Source organism: Neofelis nebulosa, chromosome 16 (assembly GCF_028018385.1).
Source record: "Neofelis nebulosa isolate mNeoNeb1 chromosome 16, mNeoNeb1.pri, whole genome shotgun sequence".
In the NCBI taxonomy this organism is placed as follows: domain Eukaryota; kingdom Metazoa; phylum Chordata; class Mammalia; order Carnivora; family Felidae; genus Neofelis; species Neofelis nebulosa.
The window spans coordinates 38,135,115-38,161,038 of NC_080797.1; the positions used below are offsets into that span (position 1 = coordinate 38,135,115).

At 39.8% G+C, this 25,924-nt stretch overlaps 1 protein-coding gene and 1 long non-coding RNA gene across 2 annotated transcripts in view; one reads left to right on the plus strand and one right to left on the minus strand.

Annotated features, from left to right (window-relative positions):
- Window positions 1–24,962, plus strand: part of NPEPPS (aminopeptidase puromycin sensitive) — a 95,463-nt gene extending 70,501 nt beyond the window's left edge. Inside the window, exons 11-23 of the mRNA XM_058703792.1 lie at window positions 748–852; window positions 1,274–1,334; window positions 3,958–4,067; window positions 5,886–5,949; window positions 7,683–7,822; window positions 10,255–10,389; window positions 11,854–12,073; window positions 16,581–16,723; window positions 17,152–17,208; window positions 19,882–19,989; window positions 20,473–20,628; window positions 21,153–21,200; window positions 23,334–24,962. Coding sequence (XP_058559775.1) covers window positions 748–852; window positions 1,274–1,334; window positions 3,958–4,067; window positions 5,886–5,949; window positions 7,683–7,822; window positions 10,255–10,389; window positions 11,854–12,073; window positions 16,581–16,723; window positions 17,152–17,208; window positions 19,882–19,989; window positions 20,473–20,628; window positions 21,153–21,200; window positions 23,334–23,486 — 1,500 coding nt within the window. The 3' untranslated portion in view covers window positions 23,487–24,962. The remainder of the gene's footprint in view (window positions 1–747; window positions 853–1,273; window positions 1,335–3,957; window positions 4,068–5,885; window positions 5,950–7,682; window positions 7,823–10,254; window positions 10,390–11,853; window positions 12,074–16,580; window positions 16,724–17,151; window positions 17,209–19,881; window positions 19,990–20,472; window positions 20,629–21,152; window positions 21,201–23,333) is intronic.
- Window positions 14,282–23,436, minus strand: LOC131497486 (uncharacterized). The gene is made up of 2 exons (XR_009254985.1): window positions 23,312–23,436; window positions 14,282–14,469 (listed from the first exon to the last, which is right to left on the minus strand). It is a non-coding gene; the product is annotated as an uncharacterized LOC131497486 (long non-coding RNA).
- Window positions 24,963–25,924: the final 962 nt, after the last annotated feature.

A 25,924-nucleotide genomic window follows, 5' to 3' on the forward strand; every position in this document is an offset into this window, starting at 1 on the left:
TGAAAAGAAAATTACATGAGCAGTTCACTTGTTTTTATAGCTTATATTTTCAGTCTTGAAAATCTCACAAGGTTAAGTTCTAATTATGTTTCTTTTTAAGGTAAGCAGTATAAAAGTTTGATCTTTGTAGAAGTAAGTGCTATGTACCCATAAACATTCACTAAGTACATTTTTATTGCATAGAATGGGAGAACCATGCCTATTGGGCAGTATGCATAAAGGAACATTTTGATTCCATTGTTTGTTTCAAAGAAAATTCTGAATGTATTTTTTTTATTGTTGTCATTATCTGTTTTTATGTATATTTTATTTCTCTTGACTTATTTCAGCTTAGTTTATATGAATTAATTTTGCTTCCAAAGAACTAGACTTACAGTCTACTTTGATGTATTTAACGAGGATCCTATATAATTGTAAGCCATTACGATTAGCTGCAAGAAATAAAATGTTTTTCATCTCTCCTTTCTTCCTTCTCCAGTCTTCCAGTAAATAGATCCATAGTGATTTACCTCCCAGCAAAGCGGAGCCAGGACCCTCAGAGACGATGGGGATCATGTCATATATTCCACTTTATTTAGTATTAGTTACTACATGCTTTTTAAGGATCATCATTATGCATTTATCAGTGAGCTAAAGGCAGAAAAGTATCTTATGAGTTAGGAGGGTTTTCCTAGAAAGCTTTTTATGTAATTCAGTATTACAGGCTGTCTGTTTCCTGTTATAACCCTGAATCACACTGTCTGCCAGGTCAGTGTGGGACATCCTTCTGAAGTCGATGAGATATTTGACGCTATATCATATAGCAAAGGTGCATCTGTCATCCGAATGCTCCATGACTACATTGGGGATAAGGTAAAAAAGCAGTTTAAAAAAATCTTCCATTCTTTTATGGTGAAATCATAGAGTTTTGCATGGAAAAAAAAAATGTCTGCTTTCATTTAAATTAAGTTCCTAAGTAATTTTTCTAGATTCTAGAAGAATATACTCTGATCTGGCTTATACCTCCATTTCTTTTTATATATATTGACTCTCGTGGTCTCTTAGATGAATGACGTGTAAATGTGTTTGGGGGATGTGTGGGAGGCTGGTATAAAACTTAAAAGCAAAAGTAGAAGGCAGAGCGTATACATTCTTAAATAGAAGGTAGTAGACGTTCGAGGGATATGTGTTTTTCAGTAAATCTGACACTCAGGTAATTTGAGTACTAATATGCAGATACACTGTAAATTCCAAGGTCTTAATCTCCCGGATTTTAAAAATTGTGTTTTCTCAGGACTTTAAGAAAGGAATGAACATGTATTTAACCAAGTTCCAACAAAAGAATGCTGCCACAGGTAATCTTTAATAGCTTGAGATACGAGTGGAGAGAAGGTGTTGGCTCTCAATCCAGAGTGGGACATTTAATTTTTCCTAAATGCTTAACATAGGAAATCAAGTTGACTTATCTGGTGCCATGTGTTAAGTCACGGATGAGCATGAATCAGGACCTTCCTTCCGGTGCCCTCTGGTAGTCTGCTCTCCATGGCTCGGTGTCCTGCCACTTCCAAGAGTCTGAAGAGTTCTGTTTGGCCATTAAAATTGCTACAAATTCACCATTTTTAGGAGTAAACTTATGGAATAACAGAGTTTCAATGAAGTAAGGTTTAAGATTTTTAGTGTATAGTGGTCTGTGACTTATTGTGAATGGGAGTCCAAAGAAAGAAGAAAGGTGTAAGTGTTGATTGAAAATGACAAAGAACCAGGGTTGGAGTTTTGAGTTCTTAGTGAACAAAAAGTTTAGAAAACAAGATTTATGTAATGTCATTAGTATCTAATAGAATGACAGAAGTTCAGAGAGGCCCGGCCATGGGCTGTTCCTGAGGTTTATGACCTGTGAATTAAAAATACATACATCTATCTGCCTCTCTGTTGAGGACACGATGTAATCCTGACACTCTCCCCTTCTACCCCCCCCCCACCCCGCCCCATTCCCCTGGCCATAAATGTCCATCTCAGTTTATGAAATAGAGAGGCATTCTGTTCCTTAAAACAGAGCCAAAGAAGAATGTGCTCTTGCAAATTTTCTGAGTCTTTAGCATGCATATATACATAATACATGAGGAAAGAGCTTTCTGGTTCTTAAACTGTAATGTACATGCAGGAACCCAGAGCTGAAAATGTTTCTAATTCAGTAGATCTGGGGTGAGACCGGAGGATCTGCATTTCTAACAAGCTCCCAGGTGAAGCCAGTGCCACTAGTCTTTAGGCCACACTTTGAAAAGCAACACCTACCATGTACCTTTTTTGGGTTTATGTTACTTCTAAAGACAGTTGGCAGTTCAAAGACACTGCAGTTACCATCCATGGTTTTTATCCTGTCTGTCCTCACTACCCTTTGCTTAATTCACGCCTTCACAATCTCTACTGAATTCCACAGCTGCCTACCAACTCACTACTTCTTGCCTGCCCCACTCTCTGCAGTTCTCCCTGTCACTCTGAGGCTAGCCAGGGTTATCTTTCTAAAGTAAATACTTGATTGCATCACCTACTGATTATTGCATCACCTACTGATTAAAAACATTTGAGATACTTCAGTCCCTTCACAGTGTAGTCTGTTCTTTTTAAGCCATACATAGTCTTTTTTTTTTTTTTTTAATTTTTATTTATTTTTGAGAGAGATACACACAGAATGTGAGCAGGGGAGGGGCAGAGAGAGAGGGAGACACAGAATCCGAAACAGGCTCCAGGCTCTGAGCTGTCAGCACAGAGCCCGATGTGGGGATTGGACCCACGAACCATGAGATCATAACCTGAGCCAAAGTCGGACGCTTAACTGACGGAGCCAACCAGGTGCCCCAAGCCACACGTAGTCTTAGCTGGTCAGCCCTTGCCTACTGTTTCAGCCTCATTGCTGGATATGCCTTCTAGCTTCAGCGCATTGAACATTTGCTATTAGTAATGTTTTGTATCTTTCTTACACTTTTTCTTTGTATATAAACCATTTATTTGTCCACCTGGAATGCCCTTTTCCCTTTGCCTAATGAACAACTCCTCTTCAAGATGCAGACCAGAAGCCAACTCTTGTGAAGCCTTTATTTTCCTTGAATTTTTTTTTAAAGTTTACGTATGTATTTTGAGAGAGAGAGAGTGCGAGCAGGAGAGAGGGACAGAGAGGGAGGGGGAGAGAGAGAGAGAAACTCAAACAGGTGCCTCACTGTCAGCTCACAAACCTGTGAAATCATGCCCTGAGCCCAAATCAAGAGTCGGATGCTTAACCAACTGAGCCACCCAGGTGCCCCTTCCTTGGATTTTTCCTTAAAGGGCTTTTCCTCTGTTCATGCCCCCATTATAGCGTGTATCTCATTGAATTGCTGTTTTGCTTACCATGCCACCAGTGCCATTTGACCATATGAGTTTTACTTCAGACTTAGAGCACTGAGTGTTTTTTAAACCTCTGTTAATTGAATGGATATCATGGTTTTAAGTTTGTAGGTGATGCTTAGTGGTGATCTTGAATATGTTTGTTTGTTTCTGTTATCTTCTTGTTTGAACTTCCCTGTTTGTCTTTTCTTTACTATAATTTGTGATGGATTTTTTTTTTTTTTTTAAGTAAACTCTAGGCTTAATATGGGGCTTGAACTCAAAAAACTGAGATCAAGAATTGCACCCTCTATTGACTGAGCCAGCCAGGCACTCCTATAATTTGTGATTTTTTTTTTTTGAATAATTTGTGATTTTTTTCTATTAAACTGGAACAATTAGGGGCATCTTAAACTATAAGACCGGTTTTTGTAATAGAGTTTATTTAATGGAGAGGCAAGTGGACATTAACTTGACCCCCCGTTTATCTCCCGAACCTGAAAGAACCAAAGAATTGGTTAGCAAGATAGCGTCAGGAGCTATGTAAAATTTCTGGTTTGTTTCAGAAAATAAAAATGTAAACATTTTAGATTTTCATTGTTCGTGTTTACCTTCTAGAGGACCTCTGGGAAAGTTTAGAAAATGCTAGTGGTAAACCTATCGCAGCGGTGATGAATACCTGGACCAAACAAATGGGATTTCCCCTCATTTATGTGGAAGCAGAACAGGTAACCTTATAAAAAGTCCTCCAATTTGTCTGCTACTGTACTACATGGAATTCAGGCGGTGTTACCTCATTTGCTTTTCTGTACTTACATTTAAACTAGCCCTTGCATTGTTTTCTTGTTTTCTTGGTGATCTATTATCTGTATACTGAATGGTTTGCCTCCCCCTCCGCCATCATTAAAATCATACATACTTATAGTAGAAAACAAAATGTTGTCTACTCTTACTGTCCCCAAGGAAAACACTGTAAACTTGTTGATATAACTCATTTTTTTAAGTTTATTTAAGTAATCTCTACACCCAACATGGGGCTTGAACTCATGATTTTGAGGTCACTAGTTGCATGCTCTTCCAACTGAGCCAACCAGGTGCCCCTTGATAGAATTCTAAAATGACCAAGTCAGGTTTATCCTAGGACTGCAAAGTTGATACAACATTAAAAAAAACTATCAGTATTTTGATTCATAAACACTACACTAACAGAATATATGTAGGAGAACCACATAATCACTCCAATAAGATGCAGGAAAAGCATTTGTGAAAATTCAACACCCATTTATAATGTCATTCTTAAACATCAGCACTTTTTAAAATATTTTATTCATTTATTTTTAAATGCTTATTTATTTATTTTGAAAGAGAGCATGAGCGGGGGAGGGACAGAGGGAGAGAGAATCCCAAGCAAGCTCCATGCTCAGCACAGAGCCCAACCCAGGGCTCAATCTCACAACCATGAGATCATAACCAGAGCTGATACCAAGAGTCGGACGCTCAAGCAACTGAGCCACCCCGGCACCACTTAAGATTTATTTTTTAAGTAATCTCTACACCCGGTGTGGCGCGCGAACCCACAACCCCAAGACCAAGAGTCACATGCTGCACCATCTGAACCAGCCTGGTGCCCCTAAAATTAGTTTTAATGTTGGTTGGGTGGCAATGGGATTTTGATCAGAATCGCACTATTATTAGTTGAACTGAATTCAGAGAGTTGTACCTCAGAATGAGTTGTCTTCCCAGCAGGACTGAGCTACCCAGGCGCCCCCGGTCATTGCTTCTTTACTCAGATTTTTTAGCTTTTCAATTCTGTCTTGTGTAGTCAGTTTATCCATAAAGGTCATTGGCCTAATTTGACATTGAATTTGGGTGATACGAATCTGTTATATATTATGTTATTTAAAATGTTCTAGGACGTATTAACAAATGATAAGTAAAGCAAACGATTGCATATTTGCAAAGTTTTTTTTTTTTTTTAATACGCACTTCGGTTGTTTTAAATTGTTTTTGCAGTTTTCCCCCACCGCTTTTTTTGTGCTTCATTGCAAAGCTCATCCTTTGAAACAAAATGTGTGCCTCTTTCATGTTTAGCAGTCACTCTAAACCTTTGAATTCTGAACGTTGAGTCCATGTGCTAATGGAAGGTTCCCACTTTTTAGAAGCTTAGGAGTCTAAAGACATAACCTCCCTCTATAAAGATTAAAACAACTGGCTGCAGTATTATTTATTGTTATGTATCCTTGTGAAAATGGTAACATTTTAAAGTTCTTGTCTGTATACATAACCCTTCTGAGGGGCCGTATTACATAGAACATGGCCTTTTATTTAGAGGCTTGTTATTTTGGGGCCTAAATGAGAAACAGCGCCTTTTCTCCCATTCTATACTATCGTCCTCTTCCTCACTGTTGCACTTTGTGTTCTCATGAGACATTTGGCTGTACTGGTTTCACCTTCTACTTTGTCACAGAAGTGTTGGCCCCTCCAAAAAGAAGGGGAAAAAAAAGTGTTGATACTACTATTAATAGCCTTTGTTTATGCTTTCTTAGGTAGAAGATGACAGATTATTGAGGTTGTCCCAAAGAAAGTTCTGTGCCAGTGGACCATATGCTGGTAAGCAAATGGCCGTAAGCGGGAGCTGATGAGTGAATGTGGACACCATTCCAGTAGTGTTCCAATTAACAGGAAGTAATTACATATTTTTTAATATTTTTGATAGGATTAAATAAAAACAAGGAAATGGTAATAAAATACAAATGAAATCTAGGAAATCAAAAGAGGAGATTCATGAGGTATTTGTGGTGTTTTGATATTCTTCAGTTTTTTGAAATTCCATGTCTCTGTATGTTATTGGAGGCTACAAGGAATGAAGAAGGATAGGAACACCCAAGAAGCGATGTCTCTATCCTTACAAGAGTCTTGCTGCACATTTGTGTGGGTGGCTAATTCTTTGTCTTCTTTTTAATTCTTGGGCATACTAAGTAAGTAAACAAGTAAATAAAGCACAAAGATTATTTAGAGTTATCATGTACCATTTACTGTGCTAAGGCAGTATCACTGACCCTTATTTTATAGTTTCAGCAACCCTACTGGGTAGGTAGTATTATTTCCTTTCTACAAATGAAGGAGCTGAGGCATAGCTGGGTTAGTTAAATTGCCCAAGGTCGCCTATCTGATGAGTTAAAGAGTAGGAATTCAGACAAAATAGTTGGATTCCATGAGTTTATACCCTTAACTACCACTCGACTCTGGCTTTTCAAATTATTTCTACAGGTCATTAGATTCTTTTGCTCAGGAAATTAAAAGTACCTTTCTCACCTCCTTTAAAACAATTCTTAGTAGGGGGAGGTGTATATCAGAATCACCTATCCTTTTCATGTTCCAAAATAGGGCACACTCTACTAGGGTTAAGAGGTATATACCCTTTCATCCTTAACCTTCCTTAGCATTTGGAATTACTTTTTAAGTAAAGCTGTCTGACAAGTCAGATGACAAGGTTATTATCCAAAATAAATCCCTAAGGGTCACAGTTTCTGTTTTCTGCCTCATACCCACAATCTGCATCGTAGGACTGAGAGGTTTTGCAGTTTTTTTCAAATACTCTGTGACTGACCAGTATAGGCAGTATTAAAACCTGAAGTGTCCCATTGTTAGGAAATTTTAATTTGTGGTTTAACCTGATAGCACAAAACTAGATAACTTAGTAAAATAGTTAAATGTAACTATAGTTAAATGTACTGGGCAATGGGCAAAGGACTCTCTTCTGTTTGGCATCTTAATTCAAAGTCTGTTTTTCTGTCGGATCCCTAAAAGACAGGTATGTTATCTGCCTTGCAAAAGCTTTGAGTTTTAGCTATGACTTTTTAGTGATGGAATCCGTCAGTTCTAGGATGTATCCTGTCTAAGAAATTAAGTCAACCCTTCACTACGTATACTTGTTAAGGACTGTACCTTAGAATGTTTTTAAATGCTATATGAAGACTTTGACCTACTTGAAATTTCTTTTACAGTAAAATTATTACTGTCTCTGTTACTCTATAAAGGGAAATGATTAAATTAAAATCACTGTGTTTTAATTTAACACGAATTTTAATTAAGAAACACTAAATAAACTGTTCTCCTTTTCTCTTTTAGGCTATTGTGATTTTTGTTAATAAATTCTCTCTTCCTTTATACTAGTATTATTCAGGTTATGGAAGAGTTTATGTACCATTGAAAATGAGCTATTGGCTTAACAGACTCAAGCTCATATGTAAGATACCAGTCCTCTCTCTCCACCTTACCTTCTATTTCTTCCCATGACAAATTATTTTTCAAGTTTTCTATTTGTTCTTCTGTTGCTTAAGGAGAAGACTGTCCCCAGTGGATGGTTCCCATCACAATCTCTACTAGTGAAGACCCCAACCATGCCAAACTGAAAATTCTGATGGACAAGCCAGAGATGAATGTGGTTTTGAAAAATGTCAAACCAGACCAGTGGGTAAAGGTGAGTCCATAAATGGCCTAGCCATTTTTATCTTACCTAAATGAATTGATTTCTCTCACTTCCTTTATACATTTTATGGCCGGCTGTAAATTCCGCTTTAGTTTAGATGAGGACTTGCAAAGACAAAAACATTACTAAACTGTCCTGTGTGAAATTTAGGGCCAATTTTCAAATAATATTATCTGATGTCTTCCCTTAGGTAAGGGAGTGGTACATAAGCAGATAAAAAGGGATATGATCAAAGGGGAAAAAATAGTAGATTATGTGTAAAGTCACATTAATCAAAAGGTCTGTGGTCTTGCAACTTCCAACTGCGCTGTCATTGTAACAAGATGTTAACCTCCACGATGTGCTGTCATTGTGTATGCACAGCTATCGTCAAGCGAGGCCACACATGTAATAATGAGTTTGTGTCACTGAAATGTGAAATTCCTGTAACTGGTGTTTTAAAATCATTTCATAAAAATAACAGTTGGTAAAGATTATTTCCCATTATTCTGTACTCTGTACCATTCGTAATAAAAGTATCTACTATAAACTTTTCTCCCAATTATAGGTTCCTAATAGGAATTATACATTATCTCAGACTTTTGTATATGTATGTGTGTGTGTGTGTGTGTGTGTGTGTGTGTGTGTATACACATACACATATATGATTTTTTAAAAATATACTCAGTGGAGGGGTGCCTAGCTGGCTCCCGTCAGAAGAGTGTGAGACTCTTGATCTCAGGGTTGAGTTCACACCCCACATTGGGTATAGAGATTACATAAAAATAAAATCTTTAAGAGGTGCCTGGGTGGCTCAGTTGGTTAAGCGGCTGACTTCGGCTTAGGTCATGATCCTCACGGTTTGTGAGTTTGAGCCCCACATTGAGCTCTGTGCTGACAGCCTGGAGCCTGCTCTGGATTCTATGTCTCCTTCTCTCTCTGACCCTCACCCGCTCACACTCTGTCTCTCTCTCTCTCAAAAAATAAACATTTAAAAAATTATAAAAATAAATAAATAAATAATTATAAATTATAAATAAATAAAAACTTTAAAAATACAGATACACACATATACATACTCAGTAGAATACTGTGTTACCATTTGAAATTACATCTAGAAGATTATGTAGCTATATGAAATTTTTCTTATAAATGAGAAAAACCTATGTATGCTGTGATTGTAACTGGATAAATAAAGGTATTATTCCTGCAGTAAAAGGTAGAGGGAATCAATAAAATAGCAGTTGTATTATCGTGAGATGATTTAAAAAAAATACTCACAGGCGTACCTGGGTGACTCAGTCAGTTAAGCATCCAACTCTTGGTTTCAGCTTAGGTCATGATCTCATGGTTCTGGGATCGGTCCTGCATCAGGCTCTGTGCTGAGTGTGGAGGCTGCTTGGGATGCTCTCTCCACCTCTCTCTCTCTGCCCCTCCTTCCCTGCTCGTGCTCACTCTCTCTTTCTTTCAAAATAAATAAATAAAATTAAAAAAATACTTACATGTAAGTAGTAAAAGTAAAAACATAAATAGTGAAGTACTTGTATCTTCTACCTTATTTTACCTTTAAGGTATTTGGTATATAAATATTATCAAAAATATTTTTGCCTGTCGGTCATTAGCCTACAGAGAATAACAGTCCGTGATTATCTCACTCCACAAATTATATGAAATTACCTTTAAGGTCCATGCAATTCTTTAAAATCTAGGACCTGAGCATTGCTATTCTGGTGAGACTGTGGGCTGAGTAGATGAGTCTTTTTGTAAAGGTTTAGTCTTCCTCAGAGATTCCACTGTCCCCGTGTTCTTACATATAGTAAATATTTTCTGTGAACTTAAAACCATCCACCGAGAGTAGACAGAAACCGATCCGTGTGATTCCCTCCCTCCCAACCATATCCTTCCTACTGTCTCTCACTTTGTCCCCCACTATGTCAAGTTTCTGTTTTCTTTCACCTGTTTTCATCTTTGACAACCGCTTTCTATCTTTATGTGTTGTTTCATTTTAATCCCTGCCTGCATATGTGATCTTTGTTGTTTTCACTCAGATATACTGAAAGCAAAACTCCTTTCACACCTGCAAAAGACTGCTTTAAAAAACAAATGGATGTGGCGCCTGGGTGGCTCAGTCAGTTAAGTCTCCGACTTCGGCTCAGGTCATGATCTCATGGTTCATGAGTTCAAGCCCTGCGTTGGGCTCTGTGCTGACAGCTCAGAGCCTGGAGTCTGCTTCAGATTCTGTGTCTTCCTCTCTCTCTCTCTCTCTCTCTCTCTCTCTCTCTCTCTCTCTCTCCCTCTCTCTCTCCCTCTCTCCCTCTCTCCCTCTCTCTGCCCCTCCCCTGCTTGTGCTCTCGCTCTCAAATAAACAAACACTAAAATTAAAAATTAACAAACAAAACAAATGGAACTGTTTAATTAATAATGTCCATTGGGTATCTTTTCAGTTAAACCTGGGAACAGTTGGGTTTTATCGGACCCAGTACAGCTCAGCCATGCTGGAAAGTTTATTACCTGGCATTCGTGACCTTTCTCTGCCCCCTGTGGATCGACTTGGATTACAAAATGACCTCTTCTCCTTGGTGAGCCTCTCTCAAGTAGTATAATGGATTTTGTTGATTAAAGGATTTTGTTTTTCCTGGAGTATCTGACTGAAACATAATTAGAAGAATATGGCTCTTCCTGAAGGTTGAACACCTTTTGGGACTAGAACAAATGACTAATTATTAATTAACATGACAAGATTGAACCTATATAATTTACCGGAAACAAATCCCATGTCACTACTCCTAAGCCAGCTTTTTGCAATGAAAACTATCCTTCGTAAGGCAAAAATTCTTTTCGGTAGAAATAGGTATGAGCCTTGAAGAAATTTCCCTATTGATGTTTGTTTGTTTTTTTTTTAATAATTCAGAATAATTTATATTTTTCTAAAATAGTGATTGTACTTGGCTGGAAACATCTAGAATTTTTTAACATTCCATTACTACTCAAATAATAGTCCGTTAGCTTTAGAATTATATTTATGTGGGGTATCTGGGCGGCTGCGTCAGGAGAGCATCCGACTCTTCATCTCAGGGTCATGAGTTCAAGCCCCACATTGGGCGTGGAGCCTACTTTAAAAAAAAAAAAGGATTATATTTCTTTTGGCTTTGTTCCAGAAAGGATTTAAATCAACAATTAGTAGTATTATCTTTATGACTCCAACATAGGTTAGATAATTTCCAGATGTCTGTGATAAAATTGTCAGATTCCTCCTACTATTCTTTTAAAGTGGACTTGAGTTTTCCCTCCCTTCTGCAGTAACTGGTTTTTGGATTCCTCCTTTGTATAAACACAGATTAGCACTGATGCACAAAACCTCACATCTGCTGATCTCATTGCTGAGAGAGACCTGTCCCAGGAGAGTGGTGTATTTGTGCAGTTGGCTGCTGTAACACGAGTTCCTTTTCCTAGCTCTGTTAGTTAATTCTGAAAGGCCTTCCAGTTTGCCTTCTTTCACAAATGAGTAAAGGACAGACTGAAGTTGACACAGTTGGCAGGTCCAGCTTTGAAAGAGCCTCTGTCAAAAACCAAAGCCCTAACTATTGTTGTGTCTTTTCTGAAAGTATGAGAATTTTAAAAATAAAAACAAAGCCAAGGCCCCAGACACTGGATAGAAATAGGAAGTTAACGGCTCTCCTTCTTGCTTTCTTTTTTTTCCCTTGCTTTCTTTCTCATTGAAGTATAGTTGATGCACAGTGTTACATCAGTTTCAGGTGGACAGCATAGTGATTCCACGTGTCTGCGCCTCATGCCGTGCTCACCACAAGTGTAGCTATACCACCTGTCACCAAACAAAGTGTACCTAAGTTGCTCTCTCACAAATAACAAAAAGTAAATAAGGGATATTGTCATGATAGGAGGTTTATTCTCATAATCCCCTGTGTTCTTTCAACCAAAGAAATGACTGACTAGCAGTAGATAATGCTGAAAATGCATGCTTGTGTTTCTTTGTTTTGTTTTTGTCTGAAGACTAGATTAATTTATGTTTTTTCCTATCCCAGGCTCGAGCTGGAATCATTAGCACTGTAGAGGTTCTAAAAGTCATGGAGGCTTTTGTGAATGAGCCCAATTATACTGTATGGAGCGACCTGAGCTGTAACCTGGGGATTCTCTCAACTCTCTTGTCCCACACAGACTTCTATGAGGAAATCCAGGAGTTTGTGAAAGATGTCTTTTCACCCATAGGGGAGAGACTAGGCTGGGACCCCAAACCTGGAGAAGGTAATGGATGCATGGAATGGGGAAAGAATTGATGAGGAATTGGACCCTTTTTACTCAGCTGTGGTTAACAGTACCGGTAGCATCGTGGTATCTGTTGGGTGTTACTATGTTTTCAGCTCCCCAGAAATTAAATCTTAGGTCTTTTAAGTTTATTGGTGAAGTTACATGGGTCACCAACATAAAAACAGTGGTGGTCATGTGTATTCACTGTTAAATACGATTCGTAAACAACACAAATGGTGGAAATAGAGGCCTTTTACAGCGTTCCAAAAGCCTGTCTATAGTCAAGAAAAGCTAAAGGGAATTTTAGATGATTTTATTTATTATTGCCATAACTATCAGGCACCTTATGTGTACAACTCGGAAGGATACCGAGAGACATTAAGTGAATTAAGGAAGTTACTGACATTCTACATGTGTTCTCTCCTCTGATTATTTCCATAATTGTATATTTACTCTTTTGCCGTCATCATATGTTGGGAATGGTGATCTTGTGGTTTTATATATAATTGTTTTCTACCATCTGCAAATAACTAAAGGTGGTATTTCATCCTGGCAGTCTTGATCTCAGAGTCTTTTGCAATAAGAACAACAGTAACAATTACCTAGAGCTCTATGTTTTCCCCTTGTGGATTCAACAAATATTTATGCACCTAGTAAATACCAGGTACTATTCTGGGAGCTGGTGGTACAGCAGTGAAGAAAGCTTTGCCCTGTGTGGCTTACATTCTAGTGGGAGACACAGCAAACCATTGAACATACGATAATTTAGGTGGCAACGAGTATCATGAAGAAAAATAAAGTTAGGTAAGGTAGATAAAGAGTGGTAGGCCGCTACGCCCTAGCCTGGTCAGGGCAACAGTCACTCATGATGAAGTGATAATATGAGCATAAGCAGAGACCTGAGAGAGAGCTGTGAGGCCATCTAGAGGGAAATGGTCCAGACAGGGAACAGCCAGTGCAGGAGATCTGCAGCAGGAGCAGGCTCGGGTTGTTCGAGCAATAACAAGGAGGCTAGTTACATCAGGACGGAGTAAGTGAGGGGGACAGAGTGGGAAGCGGTGCAGCTCCTATAGGACCTGTGGGACCTAGTACATTTTCGACTTTCACAGTTAGTGATATGAGAAAGTGACTTGAGAGCTGATGCACAAGAACGTGACTTGACGTACTCAGTTGTGTGGGACCCAGACGAGTGGAGAGGCAAGAGACAGGAGCAGGGAGACCTTACAGAGCTGTTCGAGTAATCCAGTTGAGGTGCCGGGTGCAGCTGACACTTGCATGTGGTAGATTCTGGGCGTGTTTTGAAGGTAGAACTGAACCTATTTGGTGGTGGACTGACTGCAAGGGGAAGAAGGAGGAGCCACCACGTTCTGGCCTGAGGACCGGAGGGGTGACCTTGCCAGATACAGAACAGGATGGCCGTAGAAGTGGGCTGGGAACAGAGGGAATCAGGAGCTGGGTGTTGGACATGTCAACTTAGACATCCAGGTGGAGAGTCAAGCCTAGAGGTCTAGGCTGAATAAATGCATTTAGTGTGTAGATGGTGTTTACAGCCATGAGACTGGACGAGATCACGCAGGGCCTGAGTGTAGGCGGACAAAAGAGGTCTGAGGGCTAGGTCCGAGGCCAGGCCAAGATTTGGAGATTGAGTGGAAGACGAGGAGTCCGCAAGGGAGACTGACTGGCCACTGAGGTGGGAGAGTCAGGAGGGAGGAGATGTTCCAGACGTCTTAAGAAGCAGTGCAGAAGGAGCGTTACCCACTGTGACGGCTGGTGCTCTGAGTCCGGCGAGATGAGGGGGGTTGGTGAGGCCATCAGCAAGTTCTGTGGAGCGGTGGAGAGCACTAGTGGTCCTCCAGAGCGGGAGGGGGTAAGCAAAGGGCACATTCAGACAACTTTTTTTTTTTTTAATTTTTAATGTTTATTTTTGGGAGAGAGAGACAGAGCATGAGCAAGGGAGGGGCAGAGAGAGAGAGGGAGACACGGGATCGGAAGCAGGCTCCAGGCTCTGAGCTGTCAGCACAGAGCTGGATGTGGGGCTTGAACTCAAGAACCGTGAGATATGACCCGAGCCGAAGTCAGACGCTTAACCGACTGAGCCACCCCCCAGGCGCCCCACATTCAGACAACTTCTTCAAGGAGTTTTTGCTGAAAAGGCAATCAGAGAAAAGGGGATAGTCTGGGGAGAGATGTAGAGTCAGTGGAGGCATATTTTTTTTTTTTTAATAAAGAGGGAGATTTTGTAACATGTTTTTGTGCTGATGACAATGCTAGAGTAGTGATAGAAAAATCCGTGATGTGAAAGAGACGGGGGCTAATTCCTGGAGCGATGGCCAAGCGATGGAGAGGAGTCGGGACCCAACGGAGGAGTGTGCTTTAGACAGGAGCACAGAGCCCTAGAAACAAAACATGAGAGGGTGTGTGGGGTCAGATCCACGCAGACTGGTGGATGTTGTACTTCTCTTTCACGGCTCAAAAACACCTTAATGAAATAGGGAGAATATCTTTAGTTTTCTAGTTTTATAGATAGAAGAATCAAACAGCAAAATAATAAAACATTCCCTTGTGTCACACAGCAAGTGAGTACCAGAGTCAGAATTACAAATTGGTTCTTCTAAGAACCTCACTAGTGTCCTGTTGTGTTATGTATTGATCTCCTATTGTTTTCTTGGACTTATTTTTTTACTGAGTTATAATTTAAATGTAGCAAAATGCACAATTCAATGTTACATTTCTTGGGGTGCCTGGGTAGCTCAGTCAGTTAGGCATCCAGCTTCAGCTCAGGTCATGATCTTGCAGTTCATGGGTTCGAGCACTGGGTCGGGATCTATCCTGACAGCTCAGAGCCTGGAGCCTGCTCCGGATATTCATTCATTCATTCTCTCTCTCTCTCTCTCTCTCTCTCTCTCTCTCTCTCTCTCTCTTTCTCTCTGCCCCTCCCCTGCTCTCTCCAAAATAAATAAACATTAAAAAAAAATTTAATGTTACAACTCAGCGACTTTTGACAAAAAATACACTGAAGAGGTTGCCTCGGGCCTCTTCCCAGTCAATCCTTGCCAGGCCGGTTCCCCTATCCATCCCCTCCAGGCTAACACTATTCTGCCTTTTTTCACCCTAGATTAATATTATCTCTTCTAGAACTTTATGTAAATGGAATCCTAATATATTTTTCCTGCTCTTACATCTGGCTTCTTTCAATATAATGTGCTAGAGATACATCCAGGGTGTTCATTCCATTTTATTGCTTAGTGGTATTTCATTGTATGTACCACAACTTAGCTGTTTTGGTATTGCAATCCATCATTGCTAGTGTTAACTTTTTTTTTTTTTTTTAAGACATAGTATATAATAAAATGTACCGTTTAAAGTATACAACTCAGTCTTTTTTAGTTTGTTCACAGCATTGCACACCCGTCACCACCATCCAATTCCAGAATAACTTCTTTAGCCTCAAAAGAAACTCCATACCCATGGCAGTCACTCCCCATCCCCTGGCAATCCCGATCCCTGGTAACCACTAATCTGCTGTCTGTCTCTATGGATTTGCCTACTCTGGGCACTTCCTGTAAATGGAATCATACCCCGTGTAGCCTTTTGTGTCTCACTTTTTTCACTTAGCACAATGTTGCTAAGGTTCATCCGTGTTGCAGTGTCTGTCAGTACCGCATCCTCTTATAGCTGAATAGTATTCTACTGTATGGATGTACCACATTTTGTGTTTTCATCACTTGGTGGGTGTTTGGATGGTTTCTACTTTTCGACAGTTGTGAATACTGCTGTGAACATGTGTGTACAAATTTTTGTGGACGTAACACCTCCGTTTCTATTGCGTGGACTTGCCGGATCATACGGTAACCCCATGTTTAACCTCTCTAGGAATAGCCAGACTGTTTTTCCAAGTGGTCACAACATTTTATGTTCCCGCCAGCAGCGTATGAGGGTTCTAACATCTCCGCGTCCTTGACAGTGCTTGTTATTGTCTGTCTTTTTGAGTCATCCTGGTGGGTGTGAAGCAGATCTCATAGTGGTTTTGATTTGCGTTTCCCTAATGACCAAAGTTGAACATCTCTTTATGTGCTTATTGGAGTAAACCGATCCATCAGATTTCGATTTTTAAAAATCTCAGGTTTCAATTGGTTATACACAGCGTACTAGTTCAGTATGTGGCCTTTTTTCTGAATCTTGGGTCAAAACTGCATGATCTAAGCCTGTTTCTTTCACATATAATCCTTAGCAATGTAATTACCTAGACGGAGTGAACTTTTAGTCAATTCAGATCATTGGCATTTGTAGACAAAGTCAGCAAATTTATTTGCTTGTCTAGCGTGTTTATTAGCACTTCATTTCACTCTTGTGATTTGAACAGTATAAATCAGTGTCCTCTCAAATACTAGGGTAATTGATTGTGTTTGTTCAAGATGGCAGACATGGTATAAGATATCCAAGTAGCATATTTGTGAAAATGGGATTTTTAAGCAGTGTTGTGTCTCTTTTACTTCTTCATCAGGTCATCTAGATGCACTCCTGAGGGGCTTGGTTCTGGGCAAACTAGGAAAAGCAGGACATAAGGCAACATTAGAAGAAGCCCGCCGTCGGTTTAAGGACCACGTGGAAGGGAAACAGATTCTCTCCGCTGATCTGAGGAGTCCTGTAGGTTTTCATGATAAATAACCTTGATTTCTAGATGACTGCATCATTCTGCACACAGTGTGGGATGTATTTAATGGTAACCAGAAATGACCTAGACACTGACCCACACATTGTGTCTGACTCTGTGTTAATATGTGCCATTTAGGTGGTTTGTAGCCAGCTTCTCGTTTGTTTCAAGTTTCTCAGACTACACTGTGCTTAAAGCTGATTATCTGTGCACATTCCCCTGAGAGAGCCGGTGTGCATGCCGTCTCCCTGTCTGGCTTTCAGTATGGGCTCCGAAGCTCTTTGTCGCACAGTTTGTACGTAACATCCACACACAGCTGTGTACAATCGTGTTGACTTGCTTTCTGCCTTAACATTAGAATATTTGGAACAAGATACATTTAATCAGATGCCTTCTTTGTCGTTCCTGTATTCTCTTGTAGGTTTATCTGACCGTTTTGAAGCATGGTGATGGCACTACCTTAGACATTATGCTAAAGGTGAGTACATTCGGAAAGGGTTTCCATCTTCTGCTGTTAAACTTGGATTGACACAGTACAAGCTTTAAGTGGTTAAAAAAAAAAAAAAGTCCTGGCGAAAGAAATATATGTAGATATGCATGTTGCAGACAGGCAAATATTAAGAAACTATGGGAGAGAGATATCATGTCTGTTCACGTGTACTACCAATACAATGCCAGAAGTCATCTAGTGTTCTCACTTTTTTTAATTTCTAAGTTTATGTATCTTAAACCAAAAAATGAAGTGTTCATTTTGATTAACAAGTCAAGCTCTTAAAATTTTCCCTTCTGTGTAAACTTACATAGGATCCTTCCCATTTTGAAGAAAAGGTTTGTGTCTGTGCTTAGGGGAGAGAGAATCAGGTGTCTCCAGGGTTTGAGTTATGTCAGTGCCTCTTATGAATGGACAGGAAATTAATTGACTTGCCTGCGTAGCCTCTGTAGTTTCCCCAGAGGGTTGGCATGTAATTAAACTCTAATACAGATACTGTACTTTTCCAGTCCCTGTCCATGCGGTTGTCAATCTAAGAAATCACTTGACAGGTAGGGGGAGCTGAATGTACTTATTACCATCGAATAAAATGTGCAAAATGTGTCTAAATACCCAAATTACATGTCAAATCTGCAAAGCCCATTCGTTTAAAGACCTGCTCTTAGTGGGAACCAACAGAACAGGAATGGGATGTGCTTTGCTACTTCCATCTTTAATGGATTAAGAACACTTTTCTGACCTCAAGTAGATCAAAATTGCAAATCCAATTTCTAGTATTTCATTTTAAACAAATCCTTGGTTTTTTTTTTAATGTTTATTTATTTTTGAGAGAGAGAGCGAGCATGAGCATGAGCAGGGGAGGGGCAGAGAGAGAGGGAGACACAGAATCCGAAGCAGGCTCCAGGCTCTGAGCTGTCAACACAGAGCCCGACACAGGGCTCGAACTCAGGGACCGCGAGATCATGACCTGAGCAGAAGTCAGATGCTCAACCGACTGAGCCACCCAGGCGCCCCCAAATCATATTTTTTAAATGATTAAAATATTTTGAAAAATGTAAACTTTAAGAAACTCAAAATGTGCCACTTTACTGATCTTGGACAAGAGTTTCCTTTCTAATAATATCAAAATTATACTTTGGGTTTAACTTAACTTTCAATTAAATGACATTGAGGTCCCTTCTCAGTCTTAATATTCTGTGAAACTGTGCACTATGAATCCTGTATTTCTTTGCATATGAAATCAGATATTTGTGGGTTTTGTCTTTTCCATAGCAGTGTGGAACAAAATAGGGGTTCTGAAATTTTCATGACAGATACCTTGACATTTTCATGTCATAGCACACTTTTAAGAATTTATTCTAGTATGTATATTTAATAAGTGTTGGCATCTATTTAATGTAAGGGAGCTGACTATAATTCTGATTTACTATCGAAAGAGCTCTAATGAAGGCCAAATTAGGTTTCTTCAAGAAACCAGTTGATGGGAGATGAGGAGCATTGTCTTCTGTTGGTAATTTAGGAATAATGAGGCCCGCTAATAAAGAACTTTGATTTCAAAGTATATTTGGAATGTGGTGTTGTGGTGCCATCTAGTGGACTAGTTTAACAGGTTCTCCTTGGGGAAAACCATGCTTCTTGAAAGCCAGAGTTCAGACCTTGAGTCCTGGAGCTGAAAAGGACCTTAGAAATTATCTCTCCACCCCACTCATTTTACACAAGGGGAAACTGAGATCCAAAGAGGTTAAGGACTTAGTCAAGGTCACACAGCTAGTTAGACACAAAACCAGGACTAGAACCCAGGTCTCCTGACTTCTATCTATTTTACTACACTGCTGCTCAAAAGAAATCAAAGGAAAAGAAGAGGAAATGGGGGCCTGTGATGGGGTGTGCGGACACTGGTCAGTGTAAAACCTTCAGTGAGAAAAACCAACAGAGTCTATCGATTAAGTTGTCTTGGAGAGATATCTCATATATGCTTGTAATTTTTGTATGCATAATGTTTTGTTTCTGACGGTGGAAAAAAGACTCGGTATAATCACTGTGGAAGATTTAGAGACTAGAAAAGTATAAAGAAAATACTTACCTGTAATTTGAAATGTTTAAAAAGGTCACAAAATAGGTATAAGATGATCTGATGTCCAATTTGGTAATGTACATATTGTAATAATTTAATTTTTTCTTTATGCTTCTCATTTTCCTAATTTCCTGCATTCAGCATGCGATGCTTTTGCAGTTGAAAAACTTGATGATACAGAATCCCACTGATCAGAGACCATCGTTAATATTAACATACATTTTTGACTATTAGAAATTAAATTGATGACCTTCAATGGTATTGGCAATCATCAGTTTGTTCATTTAACACAGAACATTAGTCAGACATCATACCCCTCAGATCTTGAATTGAAACTGCTCAGAACTGATGACCAGCCATTCACATAGTACTCACTTACATTTAGTGACTTACTATAATGGCAAATCACAAATTTAGTGCCTGAACATCCTGTAAAGTTTTATCTTCTGTTAATTTTATGCCCTGCGCGCCTAGCCAATGAGAATATAGAACAGAAGTTTCACCTTACTGGGGGAGAAGCTCATATAAGCATGTGTCTGACTTCCAGGGGACAGTTAACTATCTCGATCTGTATTTTTTCACTATAGCTTCACAAACAAGCAGATATGCAGGAAGAGAAAAACCGAATTGAAAGGGTCCTTGGGGCCACTCTTTCACCTGAATTGATTCAAAAAGTCCTCACGTTTGCACTTTCAGTAAGTTACAATGAAAACTGCTTTTAGAGGGAATTGTAACCTATCAATCTGTGGCAGCTGTCTTTGATTCAGTATTCTCTTGATCTGCTTTAACCCCTTCCTCTTAGTCTGGGGGAAATGGAATGGGCTTTTGTTACTGACCTCTATCTATATCTGCCTCTAATGGTGGGAATCGGGATAGTTGGAAGCAGGAATAAACTGGCAAGCCTACTTATCTTACCCCTGTGCCTACTTTCTGTCTCTTCCTTTCTTTACCCTGTAGGAACCCAAGCAAACATCTATTCAGCAGCCTGTTTTTACCTGTCTCAGTGCCTCATTCTCAATTTGGCTGATGTTTAGGAAGCTTTCTGATGCCAGTTATTCCTAAAATAAGGAATGAGGGTCTTCAGTGTGATTACTTGGGTACCTCAACAGCATTTGCCCTTTCTGGCACCAGAAGATGTTTTGAGTACAGTAGACTTTTCGTTCTCTTTCTATTTCTAGGAAGAGGTACGCCCACAGGACACTGTGTCAGTAATTGGTGGAGTGGCAGGAGGCAGCAAGCATGGAAGGAAGGCTGCTTGGAAGTTTATAAAAGACAACTGGGAAGAACTTTATAATCGATACCAGGGAGGATTCTTAATATCCAGACTAATAAAGGTGTGTGAAGATTTTTATTTTGAGTAGCTTGCTTATCATAGATGTTATTTAGAGACATCCCTGATTCACTAGGCCTATAGTCTTTGCTCTTTAAGGGTTTCTTCCAAAAAAAACCACAGAAGTTCCTTAAATAATTATTAGCTTTATTAAAGGGCTTCTCCGGGGCGCCTGGGTGGCGCAGTCGGTTAAGCGTCCAACTTCAGCCAGGTCACGATCTCGCGGTCTGTGAGTTCGAGCCCCGCGTCAGGCTCTGGGCTGATGGCTCGGAGCCTGGAGCCTGTTTCCGATTCTGTGTCTCCCTCTCTCTCTGCCCCTCCCCTGTTCATGCTCTGTCTCTCTCTGTCCCAAAAATAAATTAAAAAAAACGTTGAAAAAAAAAAAAAGGGCTTCTCCATCACCCATCCTGCACCTTCTAGAATATTCTGAAGTTGGGAGAATATAAAATGATTTGGTTTTTAGGTAAATGGAAGTTTGTTCCTAGCGTCTTTTAGTTACATTTACTATTTAAACCATTGTTTTTTCAGCTATCAGTTGAGGGATTTGCAGTTGATAAAATGGCTGGAGAGGTTAAGGTAAGCAAAGTACTGTTTCCTTTTTACTTTTCAATCTAGTAAGTAAAAACACTAATGAGCCAAATTGTAATGATACGATGTTGGGGTAATGCTGTATTTATCCTTGTTTTTGCTTGGAAGAAGACAGCTTGGGTTGTGTCTTTAATGCTTGAAGAATTTAGGGTTGGAATCATCTTTGAGCGCTTTGCAATATGGTTGAAGGAACGTGGTGGAACTTGGAATCAGTCGATCTGAGTATAAATCTGTGCTCTGCCCTATGTTAGCTATGGGACTTCAAGTAAGTTTTTTAATCCCTGTGAGCCTGTCTCCTCATCCATAAAATGGAATGATGATAAGATTGTTATTTAAGTAATGTAGTGGGACTGGAACAGAGTAGTAGGTCCTTGATAATGGTTCTTTTTTTCCTTTCTAATAACAACCTTCATAGGTCTGTCCTGTGCGCGAGGAGACAAGATGGCTATGCAAGGAATCTCCTCTTAGCCCTTACAAAGGAGAATCTTCAGTTTAGTGGTAACGTTCAGCATTTGAGGAACAGATCTGCACTGATGAGGGAAATCTTAATGTTAAGCCTTCCATTGGATTTAATTGTGAAGTTATTTTTGAAGTGTCACTTTTACCTTTACTTCTTGAAGGCAGTGGGGTTACGAGGTGTGAATGTGGAGGCTCTGAGGGCTGTTGTGTTGTTTCACTCACTCTGTGAGCCATTGTTTGGAATTTTAAGGTTTCAGGTCTTGAGAAAACAGTGAAAGACTTGGTCTCTGCCTTCATTTAACTTACATTGTATGCTGTGGAAACAGTTACTTTACCGTAAAGGATAGAAGTACTCTGAAGGAGAAGTACATATACGTGGTTTGGAGGGGAAAGGCAGTGAGTGGCCAAGCTGAGACCGGGAAGATAGGTAGAGGCCAGACTGGAGGGCCTTGGAGGCCATATGAATTTTCCTAAGAGTGCAAAGCCCTTGAACTGCTTGTCAACAGGGGAGTGAGTTGATGTGATTTGTACCATAAAAATTTCAGTCTGGCTGCAGTATGGGAAAGAGAAACATTTTGGGATGCTGACTGCAAGCAAGAATGATAGAGTAGCTTTCAGGAGATGGAGTTATGAAATTCAAGGGCTTGGGTTTGTTAATCTTTAATTCAACAAATATTTACTGATTGGCTTCTCTGTGTTGTGAATGTACCTGGCAGAGGAAGAAGGAAGAATCAATGATAATTCCTGGGTTTCTTATATGTAAATAGTGGTGCTATTTGTGGAGATGGAATGAGGGGCAGTTCTGTATTGTACTTGGGCCCTAAGAACCCAGCCCCAAGAACGAGCCTCAGCGAAGGCGCCGTTGTTGTTTGTGTGAACGAGGTTATTGATTTCCAAAAGTTCTAGACTTAATCTGATGAATTAGTCATTCTTTCCTTTACACCTGTGACGACTGGTTCAAAGTAAAGACCCCTATCCTTTCGTTGGTTGGTATTTAAGAGTTGCTCTGTTTACTATGAATCTTGGTATACTTCATTGGAACATAGTTTGTTGAATCTTTAATCAATAAGCTTTGGATAAATTATAATAAACTCAGAAATGTTTTGTTGTATGAAAGATGTGAGTCTGTGGAGCAGCAATTTAATCTTTGTGGTCTTATCGCCTTCACAAATTAATCTTTGTTTGAAGCAGCCGGAATGTGTGCGTCCTTAAGGACTCTGCCTGCCAAGTATTGTGCTAACAGTTTTTATGGATTTTCTCTTAAACTTCTGGACTAAATAGTTTCTTACCAATGAGAAAACAGAATGATTAATGTACTCAAACTCACAGGCTAATACATGACCGAACCGAGATTTGAGTCCCAACCTAATTCCAAAGCCCTACATTAACCACTAGATAATGAACCTAAAAGACAGGCCAGAGGTTCTGCCTCTTTGTTACCTTTTGATTAGATTTGAAGCATGTATTTGGAGAAGAATTCCTGTATGCAGGTCTAAGGGGCTGCTTTGTTTTCTTTTAGCCTGGGAGTAGCAGCGGTAAATTTTCACGATTAAAGCTTTTGAATCCTTTACAGAACAGTGGGTAACTTCTCATGACCTGTGATACTTCTAACTTCGTACCATTGCTAGTAATGATCCTACCTTCTGGGTTGTTTTATACCAGGCTTTCTTCGAGAGCCACCCAGCTCCTTCAGCTGAGCGCACCATCCAGCAGTGTTGTGAAAATATCCTGCTGAATGCTGCTTGGCTAAAGCGAGATGCTGAGAGCATTCACCAGTACCTCCTTCAGCGAAAGGCCTCGCCACCTACGGCGTGAACCCTGAGCGCCGCCACCGCGGTTCTGCTGCTTGGCTGCAGGGATGAGGTGGGGCTACCGAACAGCTGATTCATATGCCGAGAATTTGGAGTCTTCTTTCAAACCAGTGGGGGTTGGACGATGAATGTAGTTAACTGGTTCCTGCTCACACTCCAGAATTAAATTCTATTGAAAAAGGAAAATCAGCAATTCAGCAAAAAAATAAGTAAATAAATAAAAATAAAAAATAAAAAATGTAAATATGATAGTAATAAAATAGAGCATAACGAAACTGTGAAACTTCCTGAAGCCTTGTCAGTGGTTAAAAGTATTTAACACTCTCCTGTTAATGACAGATGTTCTGTTTTTATAACCTACCAAAAGGAAACTAGAGGCTTCTGGGTGAAGAAGATTTTTTGTGAAGTGGGTTCTGCGAGCAGCCTACAAGCCAAGGGTAGTGTCCATTGCTCTGGGAATGGTTAAACGTGAAAGGCTGATAGCTGGTATAACATAGAGTCTGTGCATAATTCCAAGTGTTTTTTGGTTTTTTTGTTTTTGGGGTTTTGGTTTTTTGGTTTTTTTGTTGTTTTTTTTTTTTTTTTTTTGGGCATGGGGACTGATCAGGAAGATATATTTTCCTGCATAACTCAATCTGAACCAAGGATTGTAGTTTTCCTCCTTGCCTTCCCTTCTGTGTGACCCCCTTGGCCAAAAAAAAAAAAAAAAAAAAAAAGTTAAAAAAACCAAACCTATCCTGGTCTGGGTTTTTCCTCCTCCTAGTTCCACCCCCAACCTCCTCCACCCCCCCACCCCCCACCCACCCCACCCCCGGTGTCCTTCTTAGAGATAAAGAAATAATAAGGAAACATCTTTTATAGCCACATTAAATAAGAGAAACTGATATACATTATTTTTTCTTTCTTTTTTAAGATAACTTTTAAGAACCCTGAAATGCATATAGGTGAGACATAGAGATGAAAGGGTTTTCAGCCAGGCCATCCTGAAGGAGTTACTCTGCTAACAGCGGTCTTAGTTGTCTGACAGGCCAACTGTTAAGCCTCTTTCCAACAGTGTCAACACTGGCTTCTCCTGGTTCATTCTGGACATGTAAGAAGTCCGTGGTAACTGCTGCAGGGGCTGCATATTAGTGGTAACTGGTTCAAACAAAAACTGTAAGCCTGTGTGCCACTCTTCGCTTTAACAGTGTATCCTACTAACAAGCCTCACCTAACTAATCCAGCGAGTTTTAACTCTAAACCTCTTTCCTTTTCTCTGGCCCTACCTTTTTTCTTTTCTTCCCTTTTGCCTTTTCTTTTTATTTTTCTTTTTAAAAATATTTTTTGTGTTATTAACAGGAATTCATATTTGGTGTGGCTTAACTGTATTTCAGAAGGTCATCAGATTGTGAGACTGCTTCCTTGAAACATTTTTGTGCTATTGTTTTAAAAAAATAATAATTAAAAAACAGTTGGCGTTAATAAAAATGTCAATGTGAAATTGATGTCCTGATTTCTTTTATTCTCTTCAATAAGAAATTATAAGCGTTTCCTATCATTCACTAGGATTATAAGAAGTTTTGCTATCATGGGATTTTTTGAGTCTAAGAAAATCCAGTTTCTGAATTCCTTAATGACTAAGACCTAAACAGAAAAATCCTAAGAGTCCTTCTAAATTCATTCTGGATCAGTCAGCATTCAGGAGTTAACCTGACACTTGCCAGTTCCCGTTTCTTGAGGCTCTCTTGTCCAGGTGCCACACGCAGGGCGGCCATGAGGCCATCTAGGCATGTGCTTAAGGCACCAGCAAAGTAGGGACACCAAAAAGACTGAGAAGAAATCTGCTTAGTATTCTCATTTTACAATTAGAAATTCTAGAAAGAAGTAATTTCGTTTTCAGCATATATACAAGTTTTGTGTATGATAGTTAATTGGCTTGAATTATGCTGCGGCACAGGTGGTGGAGGGTGTCTTCTGTGTCCCCTTCAGAGCCGCTCCCATCCCGTTCTGTGCCCCGGGAGGGCTTGGCCCACACGGACTGCACTGACAGGGTCCTTTGCCCTCTGACTTCAGGTTGTGTTGATCCAATTTGTAATACCTTCAAGATCAAAAGGCATGAGGAGAGGACGGTCAGGGTATTTATTCACCAGGCTTCCTCATCCCCAGGTCACATGGGTCGTCTGTGACCCTCTACCAAAGGCCACGACTCCTGTTCAGAAGCCCTCTCTAGCTTCTAGCTCCGTCACTTTGCCCCTTCAAATCTAGGGAAAGGATTATTCCCTTACTAGCTCTGGATCATTCCATTATTCCTTGTTGGTTCCCCTGAACTTTGCTCACATCTTTGTAAATAGTCCCTTTATTAAACCTTCGTCAAGTTACCTAGTTCAAGTGTGTTCTCTGTTCTCTACTAATATCCTGACTGATTCTGGCACCAGAGTCCTGATGATAACGGGTCTCTAAAGG